General features: G+C 36.5%; 3 protein-coding genes across 3 annotated transcripts; all 3 read left to right on the top strand.

Annotated features, from left to right (window-relative positions):
* Positions 1–5,630: 5,630 nt before the first annotated feature.
* Positions 5,631–6,268, top strand: LOC148581150 (uncharacterized). Its single transcript, XM_088492318.1, has 2 exons — positions 5,631–5,780; positions 5,963–6,268. Exons 1-2 carry the CDS (start codon positions 5,631–5,633, stop codon positions 6,266–6,268), a joined length of 456 nt encoding a protein of 151 aa, XP_088348444.1.
* A 112-nt stretch (positions 6,269–6,380) lies between these two features.
* LOC148581149 (uncharacterized) lies at positions 6,381–8,048 on the top strand. Its single transcript, XM_088492317.1, has 7 exons — positions 6,381–6,460; positions 6,568–6,689; positions 6,795–6,879; positions 6,967–7,099; positions 7,343–7,486; positions 7,705–7,734; positions 7,854–8,048. The coding sequence occupies exons 1-7, from the start codon at positions 6,381–6,383 to the stop codon at positions 8,046–8,048; spliced, it is 789 nt and encodes a 262-aa protein (XP_088348443.1).
* Positions 8,049–8,141: 93 nt separating this feature from the next.
* On the top strand, positions 8,142–8,824 carry LOC110268531 (uncharacterized). Its single transcript, XM_088501422.1, has 3 exons — positions 8,142–8,333; positions 8,435–8,536; positions 8,669–8,824. The coding sequence occupies exons 1-3, from the start codon at positions 8,142–8,144 to the stop codon at positions 8,822–8,824; spliced, it is 450 nt and encodes a 149-aa protein (XP_088357548.1).
* The last annotated feature ends 7,219 nt before the right edge of the window (positions 8,825–16,043 follow it).

Raw genomic sequence — 16,043 nt, 5'->3', positions numbered from 1 at the left:
GCTGTCAGCCTTACTTGTGCATGTATGTCTTGGAGGATTGATTTATTTTTAACCAAGTAGGTAGAATCATTTTGCATTTAGTTGCATTCATATAGATAGTTGCATATAGGTAGGTTGCATTTAGATTAGTTTACATTGAATAAATGTTGACGCCCTTTGCTTTCTCTTGGTTTAAGCATGAGGACATGCTTGGTTTAAGTGTGGGGAGGTTGATAAACCTCATTTGTAGGGTTTATCTTGTGTTGAATCTAGAGGGTTTTATCATCTTTTCCCACATTTATTCAATGAAATAGCATGGTTTTGTAAATTCTCCTTTAATTGTGCTTAAGAGTGAAAACATGCTTTTTAGGCCCTTAATTGTTTAATCTTAATTCACCTTGATTCCATTAGATGCCTTGATATGTTTGTTAAGTGATTTAAGATTTAGGAGGCAAAGATTAGATCAAGGGAATGAAAGAAAAGCATGTAAAAATGGAGAACTCATGAAGAAATGAAGGAATCGCAAAAGCTGTCAAGCCGACCTCTACGCACTTAAACAACCATAACTTGAGCTACAAAAATCCAAATGATGCTGTTCCAGTTGCGTTGGAAAGCTAACATCTAGGGCTTCGAAACGATATAAGATTTATCATGGTTGCTACACGTATGGTGACACGTACATGCACTGTACACGCACGCGTCGTTGCTGGCATATGACCCACTTAAAGCAATACGTGGCCAGCGAATTCTAAAGCCTTGTGGGCCCAATCCAACTCATTTTTGATGCTATTTAAGCCAAGGATTGAAGGAGAATTAACATACTTTAGATCATTTCACACTTTAGTTTAGTTTAGTTTAATTTTTGGAGGGAAAGTTAGTTTTAGAGAGAGAAGCTATCACTTCTCTCTAGGATTAGAATTAGGATTAGGTTTAGATCTAGATCTACTTCTTCTTCTTCTCTCTTAATTTTCCTTTTCCTTCCTTAATTGTTCTCTTGTAGTTGTAGAATTCTTCTTCTCTTGTAATTCATTTGTATTGTTAGTTGTAGTTTATGAACTTTCTTTTGTAGATCTACATTTCTTCTTCAATGCAATTGGTAAGTTCTTTGTTGTTTCATAATTGTATTCCTTTTTCTATTGTTGATCTCTTGCTATTCTAGTTAGATCTCTCTTTAATTCTTGCAATTCATGTTGTTTACTTTTATTGCCTTCTATATGTTTGATGAAATACTTCTTCTAGTTGTTAGTTAGATTTTGTTCCTTTAATTCTTGCAATTAATAATGTTTACCTTTAATGTCTTCTATGTATTTTTTGAAATGCCTCTTCTAGATATGAGTTATATTTTGTACCTCTTGGCTTTGGTGGAGTAATTAGTGACGCTTGAGTTATCTAATTCCTTTGTTGATTGATAATTAGAAGTTGCTAATTAATTTGGATACCACTAAAGCTAGTCTTTCCCTTGGGAGTTGGCTAGGACTTGTGGAATCAAGTTGATTCATCCACTTGACTTTTCTCCATGATTAGAGGTTAACTAAGTGGTAGCAATGAACAATTTATGATCACAATTGAGGAGGATAACTAGGATAGGACTTCTAGTTCTCATACCTTGTCAAGAGCCTCTTTTAGTTGTTAGTTTATTTTCATTGCCATTTACATTTCATGTCTCTTATCCTATAAACCCCAAACAATACCTCATAACCAATAACAAGAACACTTTATTGCAATTTCTAGGGAGAACGACCCGAGGTTCAATACTTCGGTTTATAAATTTAGGGGTTTGTACTTGTGACAAACAAATTTTTGTATGAAAGGACTAATGTTGGTTTAGAAACTATATTACAACGAGACTTATTGTGAATTCTAAACCGTCAAAAGTCCAATCATCAATGGTAGAATGCAAAAAAGATCAAGAAGCAGAGAACTGAGTTTGAGAGTGAGAGAAACACCGTGAGAGAGAGAATGAGAAAATGAGAGAGAAAGAGAGTGTCACACAGAGAAGATGGAAGGATCGAGGTCACAATACCGACGAAAATGATCCAGGCCAGAAAGAGAGAATAGCCAATCCAGGAGAGAACGAAGGGAATGAGGGGATTAGGGTTTTTGAGAGAGATAGAGAGAGGAGAGACAGCATCAAATGGAAGACACCGTTCTCTATCTTTCATTTGACGATGTCTCTCATCTCTCTATCTCTCTCAAAAACCCTAATCCCCTCATTTCCTTCGTTCTCTCTTGGATCGGCTATTCTCTCCTTCTGGCCTGGATCCTTTTCGTCGGTGTTGTGACCTCGATCCTTCCCTCTCCTCTGTGTCACACTCTCTTTCTCTCTCATTTTCTCGTTCTCTCTCTCACGGTGTTGCTCTCACTCTCAAACCCAGTTCTCTGCTTCTCGATCCTTTTTTGCATTCTACCATCCCTTGCTTTTGCTTGAGACACCCACTCTCTCCTTCTCTCTCGATGTTTTTCTCACTCTGAAATCCTAGCCCTTCAACTCCTTTTCCTCCCTTCAGTTTGGGTTTCTCTTCAAATCTGGCTATTCTCTCAATACTGCTCTGCGATATCTCTCTAAAAGCATTGTGGACGGATGCTGTAAATGGCTGAGTGACACTGACAGCATCTATGAAGAGGAAGAGGCGATTTCTTTAATTACTCAAAATGCCGGTATATGCCCAGTGAAATCGGGATCTAGTCCAGTCAAAGCCGTGGGGAGTGGCGACGGAAGCCCTAAACGTTACTGTTTTTTGCCACCAATGACCCCTCAGAACAGTGTCCGGAGGCATTGCGGAGGCCACGGTGGAAACCATTATAAGAGAGCAATTGAGGTGGTTGTTGGTTTCGGTTCTCAGCAATACAATTTTACTGCATATGGAAATGGGGTCAGAAAATTTTCAGGAAAGTTAAGGTAAAAATTTTTCCCTTTGACCTCTTTGTGTATAAACTATGATAAATTGTGATCTCTTTGTGTATGGAGTTTATATTTCATTTCCAAATAATCCATTGAGTTTGTTGGATGTCTGAACTTCTTTGATTAATATTTTTGGATGAAATTTACTTTTATTGTCACATTGGACCTGTAAAACGTGTATTTTTAAGATGGTATCTGATAGATAAAATTTTTAACTTTAATAAAAAACCATATATTTATTTTTTTCAGTGATGATACTAAATCATTTTTTTAATCTTTGGATTACTGATACCATATTCCTTAATTTTGACTCTTATATTTCTCAATCTTAAAAGATATCATTTATGCACTTGAATGATAAAGTTCTTTTCTTTTAAAAAGTGGAAAAACATAAAATTCGATATGGTTCAATTTCAACTGTTGGCTTCCTCATTTGCTTCAGATTGGAGCTATTTATCTCTTATATTTCTCATTTTTCCACCATTTGGTTCGCACTGGATCTCTTAACTTTTATTATTTTAACTGTTAAATTATTAATTTTTATGCATTTATATTTAAAAAATTTGTACTAAAAAGTAGAAAATTCTATAAAAACCAATCCAATGCACTTTCTTTCTATTGAATCTGTAACCACCAAATATCTCTTCTTTACCTTTTCATATTCTCCTTTTATATTATTTACTTTTTTATTATTTCATTCGTTATTATTATTACTAAATGCCGTTTAACAAGTTTCGATCTTATTTTGCCACAGTCATTGACTAATCCTTGGTATGTTTGTGCATTTACTAAATGCCATTTTTTTAGTGTTCTCTTTTTAGGGACCAAAAAAAAATAAAAAATAAGCATTATCTTATGGCATATGTAAATTTTTACTCTAATATAACTTTATTAAGATATTATTATAGCTTTTTTGCACTTTATCCACTTGGATGTGTTTATAAACAGATTCAGTTTCCTTTGGTTTAATCACAGCTGTCTAAGTTCTTTCTACTTCCTTGGTGTTGTTAATTTAAAAAGTTTGTTAGTGTTTTAGCAATTGTTAGTTTACCAATTCTCTTTGTCCCTTAACTTAGACGAGAACATACATACCAAAACTGAAAACATATTATTCTTTTAAATAAAAAAATTACTACCTTGAATTTCAGTTGCCTAATAATTTTTTTATAAGCAATGACGTGATCTTTTATTATTTCATTCACTATTATCATTATAAACTTTTTTTTGTTTGGTTTGTTTTTTCATTTGTTAATTGGTAGGTGAAAAAAGTTTTTGATTGTTTTTACCTCTATATATTGCTGGAGGTTGAGGTGAGTTTCATTATTTTTTATTTTTTAATTTTTTCCAAAATTTTATTCTGTTTAGATGGGAGCGAATTTCTAATTTTTTACTTTTGCATATATCTGAATTTTATTTTATTATTTGATAAACAAAATCTTGTGAGAGTTTGCTTTGATTGAATTTTTGGTATCGTGGTGTTATTTATTTTATTTTTATTTATGATGCTAAATTAGCTTTTCATCTTTGAATTATTGATGCTCTATTTCTTTTTCGGTCTTTAACTAAATAATTAGTGTTGCTGTTCTGCTTTTTTTTTTTCACAATTTGCTTCGCAATGAAACTCTTAACTCTTTTGTTTTAACTCTTAAAATGATATATTTTAGACATTTAATTTTATGAAGCTTCTATGGTAGGGGCGGCTATTTACTGCATATTTCTAGATTTATATCTATTGTTCTTAGTTTAGTATCTATAGAGAGGATTACTTATTGGGGGCCTTGAATATCTTTCACTAGATGTCTAGATATCTGAGGTCACTAATTATCTTTTAAATTTCCATGTTACTTACTTCGTCTCCCCCTACACCCCAAAGTAAAGATTCTATGTATTTCAAAAGTCAAATCTCTTAATTGATATATGTTTATACATAAAGCCATAACCCATTTGTTGATTCATAGTTTTTTCACATTTCTTTGGCCTATTGTATTACTTTTTTACATAGTTTGTTTTATTAACTGAACTCTATTTTTTCTTTCACCCTTTTAAGTGTATATCTTTTTTTCTTTTGAGCTCAATTTTTGAACTTTATTGATGGCCACTTTGTTTTTGGTATTTCATTACATAGATAGATAGTTATCTTGTGTGTAACTTTATTGGGAATATGATATATTTGCCATTGGAAATATAATTATATAGGAAGCCTAATCAAATAATGATATCTATACTAAAAGCTGTCATCATCTAGGTCTACCCCTCCTAAATCTATGCATAGGTTTTCTTTTTATTTTTAGTTCTCGCTTTTCTCTAGGTGTTACCTCATGTTGTCTTTGTTATCTGTCTCTTCTCTCTCATCTTCTTCTCATCCCATCCCCTCTTCTCCTATTAACTTAGGGTTAATATAGCTTACCATTTATACACCTTATTTGTGTATCAATTGTTGTTTGCTTTTAGGTCCTATATATAGGATTATTTAGTGGGCCCGCAAATATCTTTCGATTGATATCCAATGTCAATCAACACTAATATCTTTCAAATGTCTATGTTGCTTCTTTTTTTCCCTCCCAAAATAAGGGTTCTATCGATTTCGAAATTCAAATTACTAAATTGATTTGTGTTTATAAATAAAGGCAGAACCCATTGATCATGGCAGATTTTTCTCACATTCATGTTGCTGTTGTATGTGTTTCTTAGTTGCTGTTTGATTTACTAAAATCTGTTCCCTCTTTCATCCCTCTAATTGCATTTCAATATGACAACTGCCATGGATATGGTTAATGAGATTAATCCTGAGAAGGAAGCATGGAACCTCAAAGTTAGGGTGATTAGGCTTTGGACTGTTCCAACTTTCACTGGTCAGCTTCTCCCAAATTCCATGGAGATGATTTTGGTTGATGAATCTGTGAGTTATAGTGGTCTAAATCTATTAAAATTTTTTGACTGTTTTTTTGTTTTGTATTTAGATGTGTTTCTCCTTGCTTTTTTTATATCGAGGTCTGAAATTTTGTTTCATTTAAATTTATTTTTCTCTGTGTTTGATTTGTCATTTATCATATTTTTAGTATAATTTATGTTGATTGGTAGGGGTGCAAGATACAAGTAACTGTTCGGAAGACTATGATTTACAGATTCAAACAACTTCTCTCCGAGGGTCGAGTATATGTAATGAAGCTCTTCTCTGTTGTGCCAAACCAAGGATCTTATAGGGCCACTAGGCATCAGTTTAAGTTGATTTTTCAGTTCAGGACCACTGTTAAGGATGCTATCTGTGATTTTATTCCAAAATCTGCTCTTACAATCTCTCCATTCACTGAACTTTTGGAAACCAAAGAGGATTCCGATTTCTTAGTTGATATGTTGTGCTATTTGCTCATACTTTTTTTTGGCTAGAATGATTGCAGTCTTGTTTCTTTGTGATTTGTAGAATGTTGCTTTGTTGTCATTATTTCCTAGTAGTTTTTTTTTAATATTTATTTGAGATGTGGTGGGTCTGATGGTCTCTATGTCGGAAGAGAAAGAATATGATAAAGATGGAAAGAAGATGAAGATGGCTGTGATAGAACTTGCTGAAAATGAGTTAGCGTTATTTAATTTCTACATCTTCCTCTTATTGAGATTCTTTTTTGTTTTCAGTGTGTTTGTATAGTCAAGTTTCTAATAGTGTAGGTGATTTTGTTGGTCGTTTTCAGTCACAAGATTCGGTGTGCCTTATTTGGTGAATATGTTGACGAACTTAATCAATTTCTGTCTTTTGGGTATGCTGAACAGCCAGTTGTGGTTTTACAGCTTGCCAAAGTTAAGGTTTTTAGAGGTTTGTATCATGTAAATTTTCATTTCAGGTGTGTCAGTTATCCAAGTTCACTTGGTTTTACCACTATATTCCTGTAACCAATGTATATATATATATATTTTTTAGGTAAAGTTGGACTTCAGAATGTTATGTTTGCATCAAAGCTAGGATTTAATCTTGACATCCCAGAGGTGGCAGCTTTTAGGAAAAGGTATTTTTTTACATGTAGTTTCTGTTATGTTTTTTGTTGTTGCTGTCATGGTTTACTTATTTAAGTTGGTGCTGTATTTGTTAACAGTTCTATTCCACATGGAGTTAGTACATCCCAACCTATTGCCTTTGTTGGATCTAGAAAAAATATCAGAATAGAAGAAGATTTTATGAAGCTCACACCTAGGTGTACTGTGAAGTCGCTTGATGATAACAACCGGGTTGGAACCAGTTTAATTTTTTTTTAATCATGTTTACTCTTGATAATTTGTGTTAAATTTTCTTTTTCTATTCGTTAGTAAAAACTGCTTTGTTTTTGTAACCATGTTAATGCTTTTTTCCTTCTTTGTACTTGAAAATACTATGATGTTAGTATTTATTTTAGTTTTTCAGTTTTAGTTTGTATTACAACTATCTTTGGTTATAATGTCTTAACATTTATAGACCTGGTCTTATATTTTTAGGCTGGAACTTTTGTTGTACTAGCGAAGATAGCTGAAATAGTTGAGGATGGTCCTTGGTGGTACTCTACTTGTGTGTGTGGCAGAGGTGTTCAGGCAGAATCTGAGATTTACTTTTGTCAGTTTTGCAACATCCATGTTACAAATGTGACTCCTAGGTATAAATATTTTACAATGCTTCTTCTGTGCTTCGTTAAATAGTGAATTATTTCTGCGTAGTTGTTAACCTTAGGCCAGTATTTATGTGCATCTTAAAAAAAATCCAGGTTTAGAGTGAAGGTGTTGGTTGAGGATTTCACGGTGTTTCTATTTTTGTCCTCTTTGATCGTGAGGCAAGTTACCTACTGAATAAGATTTGTTCCCAGGTGTTTGAACAACATCTTAAGGATGTTGATGTAAGTCACTCGAATGCTATGTTCTTTTTATGCGCTGATTTTATTGTTAAAGAGTTTTCTTATCCTTCGGTTTCTACCCATTCATTTTTTCTATTGTCTCTGTTTTATATTGTTCGTAGGTTGTGTTTAGCATACAGTCTCCTCCTATATTCCAAGAAATTGTTGGAAAAACTATGCTTTTCAAGGTTCTTAGTAGGCCTGTTGGGATGGAGAAATTCAAAGGGACTTATCCAGTGAGGTGTGTTTGTGATCATGCTGCAATACTTGGAATGTTTGAACTCTCTGGTTCAGATTTGAGTCCTGAAAAGGTATAAAATGGAATTTGCACTTATTGTTTTATTTTAATAAATTCTTTCTTAAATTTTTCATTCTTTGGTTGTTCCACCTTTATTCATGTCTTATATCGGATGTGCTTTGTATTATCTAAGGCTGGGTTTGTACCAAAAGGAGAGAGATCATTTAGGGAACCCTCTAAGGTTACCGAATCACCGAAATTGGGATTGACTCCTTCCAGCTGCTCTGAGCTCTTTGCTGGTTCGCCTAAATGTACCGAACCAAAATCAAGTGTTGTTAACTTGGGAGTTGATGAAGATGCTAAGGTTCCATACTTCCAGTTTCTTCTATTATTTTTTCTGTATTACTTTTCACCCTTTTTTTAGTCGTGTTTAAATTGAACCTAATATGTTGTGTCATTTAATAGTGTCCTCTCCTCAAGAGAAAGTCTACTGATGCTGTGGTGGATAAGTTAAATGAAGTGGATAGTTCTGAAAATTCATGTGATGAAGTTGATGAAAGTGAAGAGGTGAGTGGTGTTGCCAATTTATTTTTTTTTTTGACAATGCACTTAATTTTCTGATCAAGTTCCTTTGACTAGAACTTATTAATTATCCCTCTAATTAGGTTTATATTTTCATGCAATTGTTTACACTAGGAGTATGTGGTTGGCCTTAATCGAGGCTCTCTTGATTTTGAGAAAGATGTGAAGCCTTCGTTGAAGAGGTTGAGAAGATCCTTGAGGCTGCAATTTGATGAAGCTGAGGAGTCTCGTGGCTCGGGGAATGATGGCTCCTCTGGACATGGGGTTAATTGAGGTGGCTGCCCATGGCAGTTAACTAGAGCTACTGATTAGGACTAATCTAGGGCATTAGGTATTTTGGTTGTGTCCATGTAATAGCATTTGATGCATTGGATTCTAGTAGATGAGAATATGTGTGTGTTGTCATGTTTTGTATAAGTTGTTTGGATTGTTTTTTGGGCATCTTTCTTATGTAATAGATTAAGTGCTAGGGTGTGGACACAATATCCTTAGCCACTAGGCAAATTAGCTATTTAGCCCTTTATGTTTGAACTTATTTCTTTGAAATTCAATAAAATGCAGTAGCTCTTTTATGATATAAAAATCTCTCCTTCCACAATTTAGTTTATTCCTTAACTTATGTGGTTTTGCCAAGTGAATGCTTTATGGAATTTAGATGACTGAATATTCATTTGTTGTTGAATTGATTTGTATTTTCTTGATATATCTGTATTGAACAGGTTGGAAGTGATCTTTTGGCCATTTCTTTTGTTTTGATAGATTTCTTAGGTGCATTTTGCCTATAATGGCTAATATAGCTTAGGTATTAAAAAAGTTCATTCTTTGTTAAAATGATGACAATGATATATGTACACCACAAAGTCACTCATGATTTTTTATTTGACTGATTTATTTTTATTAGATAAAGTAATTTCAAAAATATTTGGATTTTATTGGCTCTATCTCATGTCAATTTGAGACTCAAATACCCAGTTCTCTGAATACACAATTTTGACGTTAGTGGCACAAAATTTTGATTAGTTGATTTACTGTAGAGTAAGTTTAACTATATATTTTATAATAATAATTCTGTTTTCATTGTGACTGTACATGGGCACTATTTTTTTGAATATAATGAATGGTGTATTCACTATATTTTATCCAATTATTGCTGAATCCATTTTTTTCAATATATGGTGAATATGTAAATTGTAAATAGGTAAACAAATTTTGCGTCATGTTATAATGTAAAGATCAGCAGCAGTGGCATGCTGATGAGCGGATATTTTATACGCTTTTTGGGGTTAATTTCATATAGTTTTGAATATGTTTTAGTTAGTTTCTAGTTTATTTCCAGTAGTTTTTAGGAAAAATTCATATTTCTGGACTTTACTATGGGTCGTGTGGTTTTCTGTAATTCCAGGTATTTTTCTAGCTGAAATTGAAGGAGCTGAGCAAAAATCTGATTCAGGCTGAAAAAGGACTGCTGATGCTGTTGGATTCTGACCTCCCTGCACTCAAAGTAGATTTTCTGGAGCTACAGAACTCGAAATGGCGTGCTTCCAATTGCGTTGAAAAGTAGACATCCCGGGCTTTCCAGCAATATATAATAGTCCATACTTTGCACAAGAATAGACGACGTAAACTGGCGTTCAATGCCAGTCCTCTGCCCAATTCTGGCGTCCAGCGCCAGAAAAGGATCAAAAACTGGAGTTGAACGCCCAAACTGGCACAAAAACTGGCGTTCAACTCCACAAATGGCCTCTGCACGTGAATTGCTTAAGTCTCAGCCCCAGCACACACCAAGTGGGCCCCAGCACACCAAGTGGGCCCCAGAAGTGGATCTCTGCATCATCCATCATAGTCCACTCATATTTTGTAACCCTAGGCTACTAGTTTAGTATTTAAACAACTTTTAGAGACTTATTTTGTATCTCATGACATTTCAGATCTAAACTTTGTATTCTCTGACGGCATGAGTCTCTAAACCTCATTGTTGGGGGTGAGGAGCTCTGCTGTGTCTCGATGAATTAATGCAAGTATTTCTGTTTTCCATTCAAACACGCTTGTTCCTATCTAAGATGTTCATTCGCGCTTAACTGTGATGGAGGTGATGATCTGTGACACTCATCACCTTCCTCAATTCATGAACGTGTGCCTGACAACCACCTCCGTTCTATATACGATTGAATGCGTATCTCTTAGATTCCTTAATCAGAATCTCCGTGGTATAAGCTAGAACTGATGGCGGCATTCATGAGAATCCGGAAAGTCTAAACCTTGTCTGTAGTATTCAGAGTAGGATTCAAGGATTGAATGACTGTGACGAGCTTCAAACTTCTGAAGGCTGGGCGTTAGTGACAGACGCAAAAGGATAGTAAATCCTATTCCAACCGGATCGAGAACCAACCGGTGATTAGCCGTGCTGTGACAGAGCGCGTGAGCGTAGTTTTCACTGGAAGGATGGAAGGTAGCCATTGACAATGGTGATCCACCAACACACAGCTTGCCATAGGAGGACATGCGTGCGTGAACAAGAAGACAGAGGAAAGCAGAGATTCAGAAGGCAAAGCATCTCCAAAACTCCAACATATTCTCCATTACTGCATAACAAGTAACCTTTAATCCATGCTCTATTGTTTATTCGCAATTCAACTGATAAACATAATTGACTTCCTGACTAAGATTTACAAGATAACCATAGATTGCTTCAAACCAACAATCTCCGTGGGATTCGACCCTTACTCACGTAAGGTATTACTTGGACGACCCAGTGCACTTGCTGGTTAGTGGTACGCGTTGTGAAAAGTGTGATTCACAATTCGTGCACCAAGTTTTTGGCGCCGTTGCCGGGGATTGTTCGTGTTTGAACAACTGACGGATTATTTTGTTGCTTAGGTTAGGAAAAATTTCTTTTGTTTGTTTAGAGTCTCTTATTATTGTCGTGTTAAAATTTTAGAATCCTTATTTTCTTTTTAAAAATAGTTTTCAAAAATAATTTCTCTATTAGATCCTGTGCCAAACTTTAAGTTTGGTGTCCTCTTGATTGATTTTCCTTAAAATTTTCGTAAATTTTGTTTTGGTTTTCTAAAAATTTTAAGTTTGGTGTTCTTTCTTCGTGTTCTTGAGTTTTCCTTGTGACTTGATCTTAAAATTTTTAAGTTTGGTGTTCCTTGGTGTTTTCCCTCCAAAATTTTCGAAAATAGGGAGCATTAGATCTAAAAATTTTAAATCTTGTGCTATCTTATTATTTTTCTCTCTCCTCTTTAAATTCAAAAATTTCTTTTCTCTCTTTTTTAAAAACAAATTTTCGAAAATTATAAAAAAATTTTTTTTTTTAAATTTCAAAATTCAAATTCTTTTTAGTTATTTTATTTTATTTAAGTATTTACTTCTTATAAAATAAAATAAATAAAAAGGTAAATCAGTCCAAGTTATATCCATATATCCATCATGGACATAAGTGGAGATGGACAGTCCAGGAGGACTTTGGGGTCATATTCTAACCCCTCTACTGCTTCATATGGGAGTAGCATCTGCATACCCTCCATTGGAGTTAGTAGCTTTGAGTTGAATCCTCAGCTCATTATCATGGTGCAGCAAAGTTGTCAGTATTCCGGTCTTTCACAGGAAGAACCTACAGAGTTTCTGGCACAATTTTTACAAATTGCTGACATAGTACATGATAAGGAAATAGATCAGGATGTCTACAGACTATTACTGTTTCCATTTGCTGTAAAAGATCAAGCTAAGAGGTGGTTAAATAACCAACCTAAGGCCAGCATAAGAACATGGAAACAGCTGACAGAAAAATTCCTGAATCAGTATTTTCCCCCAAAAAGGATGACACAGCTAAGGCTGGACATCCAAGGCTTTAAACAAGGAGATAATGAATCTCTTTATGATGCCTGGGAGAGATACAGAGAGATGCTACGAAAATGCCCCTCTGAAATGTTTTCAGAGTGGGTTCAGTTAGACATCTTCTACTATGGGCTTGCAGAAGGAGCTCAGATGTCTCTAGATTACTCAGCTGGTGGATCTATCCATATGAGAAAGACAATTGAAGAGGCTCAAGAGCTCATTGATACAGTTGCCAGGAATCAGCATCTGTATCTAAGCAGCAACCCTTCCATGAATGAAGAGGTTAAAACAGTAACTGCTGAATTCAGTACTGTAAAACAAGCTGCTGAATTCAATCAGCAATTGGATTTTCTAACAAAGCAGCTAGCTGAATTCAAAGACAGGCTACAGGAGACAAGGATAGCTAATATACATATGGACGAACAGTTTAAGCAAACAAAGCAGCAGCTATCAAGGCAAATAGCAGAAGAATGCCAAGCAGTTCAATTAAGAAGTGGGAAAACATTAAATACCCCACCTCAAGGCATCAAAAATTCAAGAAATGAGCGACCCACCAAAGATTCACCTGAAGACAGTAAGAGCCCAGGGAAAAATAATTCTGGCACTAAATTGCCAGAAAATGGGTGGAAGGCTGGCGCTGAACGCCCAGACCATGCCCAAAACTGGCGTTCAGCGCCAGAAACAAGGCAGGATTGGCGTTCAACGCCAGAAATGGGCAAGAATCTGGCGTTGAACGCCCAAATGGGGCAGAATCCAGCATTGAACGCCCAAAATGGGCACATTTCTGGCGTTCAGGCGCCAGGAACAGACAGTGAGCTGGCGTCTAACGTCACTCCAGCTTCTGACTCTGGCACTCAATTGCCAGTGAGGGATCAGACACACACAAATGCTGATAACAACCCCTCTAAAAAGGCTTCTTTAACCACTAAGGTTGAGGAATATAAAGCCAAGATACCTTATCCTCAAAAACTCCAGAAAGAGGAGCAGGATAAGCAATTTGCTCGCTTTGCAGATTATCTAAGGACTCTTGAAATAAAGATTCCATTTGCAGAGGCACTTGAGCAAATACCTTCTTATGCCAAGTTCATGAAAGAGATCTTGAGTCATAAAAAGGAGTGGAGAGAAACAGAAAGAGTTCTCCTCACTGAAGAATGCAGTGCAGTCATTCTGAAAAGCTTTCCTGAAAAGCTTAAAGACCCTGGGAGTTTTCTGATACCATGCATATTAGAAGGTGACTTCACCAAGACAGCTTTATGCGATCTTGGGGCAAGCATCAACCTAATACCTGCATCCACTATCAGGAAGCTTGGCTTAACTGAAGAAGTTAAACCAACCCGGATATGTCTCCAACTTGCTGATGGTTCCACTAAATACCCATCAGGCGTGATTGAGGACATGATTGTCAGAGTTGGGCCATTCGCCTTTCCCACTGACTTTGTTGTGCTGGAAATGGAGGAGCACAAGAGTGCTACTCTCATTCTAGGAAGACCCTTCCTAGCAACTGGACGATCCCTCATTGACGTCCAACAGGGGGAAATAACCCTGAGAGTCAACGATGATGAGTTCAAGTTGAACGCTGTCAAAGCCATGCAGCATCCAGACACATCAACAGACTGCATGAAAGTTGATCTTATTGACTCTTTGGTAGAAGAGATCAACATGGCTGAGAGTCTCGAATCAGAGTTGGAAGACATCTTTAAAGATGTTCAGCCTGATTTGGAGGATTCAGGGGACATGAAAGAGCCTCTGAATTTTCTTCTGAAAGAGGAAAAACCTCCTAAACCAGAGCTCAAGCCACTGCCACCATCCTTGAAATATGCATTTCTAGGAGAAGGTGACACTTTTCCAGTGATCATAAGCTCTGCTTTAAATTCACAGGAAGAGGAAGCACTTATTCAAGTGCTAAGGACACACAAGACAGCTCTTGGGTGGTCCATAGGTGACCTTAAGGGCATAAGCCCAGCTAGATGCATGCACAAAATCCTATTGGAGGATAATGCCAAACCAGTGGTTCAACCACAGAGGCGGCTAAATCCAGCCATGAAGGAAGTGGTGCAGAAAGAGGTCACCAAATTACTAGAGGCTGGGATTATTTATCCCATTTCTGATAGCCCCTGGGTGAGCCCTGTTCAAGTCGTCCCAAAAAAGGGAGGCATGACAGTGATTCATAATGAAAAAAATGAACTGGTTCCTACAAGAACAGTTACAGGGTGGCGCATGTGTATTGACTACAGAAGGCTCAATACAGCCACCAGAAAGGATCATTTTCCTTTACCATTCATAGACCAGATGCTAGAAAGACTAGCAGGTCATGATTATTACTGATTTTTGGATGGCTACTCAGGCTATAACCAGATTGCAGTAGATCCCCAAGATCAAGAGAAAACAGCATTCACATGTCCATCCGGAGTGTTTGCTTATAGAAGGATGCCCTTTGGGCTATGCAATGCGCCTGCAACCTTCCAGAGATGCATGCTCTCTATTTTCTCTGATATGGTGGAAAAATTTCTGGAAGTCTTCATGGATGACTTCTCAGTATATGGAGACTCATTCAGCTCCTGTCTTGATCACCTGAAACTTGTTCTGAAAAGATGCCAAGAAACCAACCTAGTTTTAAACTGGGAAAAGTGTCACTTCATGGTGACTGAAGGAATTGTTCTTGGGCATAAAATCTCAAACAAGGGAATAGAGGTGGATCAAGCAAAAATAGAGGTAATTGAAAAATTACCACCACCTGCCAATGTTAAGGCAATCAGAAGCTTTCTGGGGCATGCAGGATTCTATAGGAGGTTTATAAAGGATTTTTCAAAAATCGCAAAACCTCTAAGCAATCTGCTAGCTGCTGACACACCATTTGTGTTTGACACAGAGTGCCTGCAGGCGTTTGAAACGCTGAAAGCTAAGCTGGTCACAGCACCAGTCATTTCTGCACCAGACTGGACATTACCATTTGAGCTAATGTGTGATGCCAGTGATCATGCCATTGGTGCAGTATTGGGACAGAGGCATGACAAGCTTCTGCATGTCATTTATTATGCCAGTCGCGTTTTAAATGATGCCCAGAAAAATTACACAACCATAGAAAAGGAATTACTTGTAGTGGTTTACGCCATTGACAAGTTCAGATCCTACTTAGTAGGATCAAAGGTGATTGTGTACACTGACCATGCTGCTCTTAAGTATCTACTCACAAAGTAGGATTCAAAACTCAGGCTCATCAGATGGGTATTGCTTCTGCAAGAGTTTGATATAGAAATAAGAGACAGAAAAGGGACAGAGAACCAAGTAGCTGATCATCTGTCCCGGATAGAGCCAGTGGAAGGGACGTCCCTCCCCTTTCTTGAGATCTCTGAGACGTTCCCTGATGAGCATCTATTTGCCATTCAGGAAGCACCATGGTTTTCCGATATTGCAAACTATAAAGCTGCAAGGTTCATACCCAAGGAGTACAATAGAATACAAAAGAAGAAATTAGTTATTGATGCAAAGTACTACTTGTGGGATGAGCCCTATCTCTTTAAGAGATGTGCAGACGGAATTATCCGTAGGTGTGTCCCCAGAGAGGAAGCACAGAGAATCCTATGGCATTGCCATGGATCTCAATATGGAGGCCATTTCGGAGGTGAGCGAACAGCCACCAAGGTCCTCCAAT

Source organism: Arachis ipaensis, chromosome B10 (assembly GCF_059453495.1).
Source record: "Arachis ipaensis isolate K30076 ecotype BB chromosome B10, ASM5945349v1, whole genome shotgun sequence".
NCBI classification, from domain to species: domain Eukaryota; kingdom Viridiplantae; phylum Streptophyta; class Magnoliopsida; order Fabales; family Fabaceae; genus Arachis; species Arachis ipaensis.
This window is presented reverse-complemented; position numbering and strand designations above follow the sequence as displayed.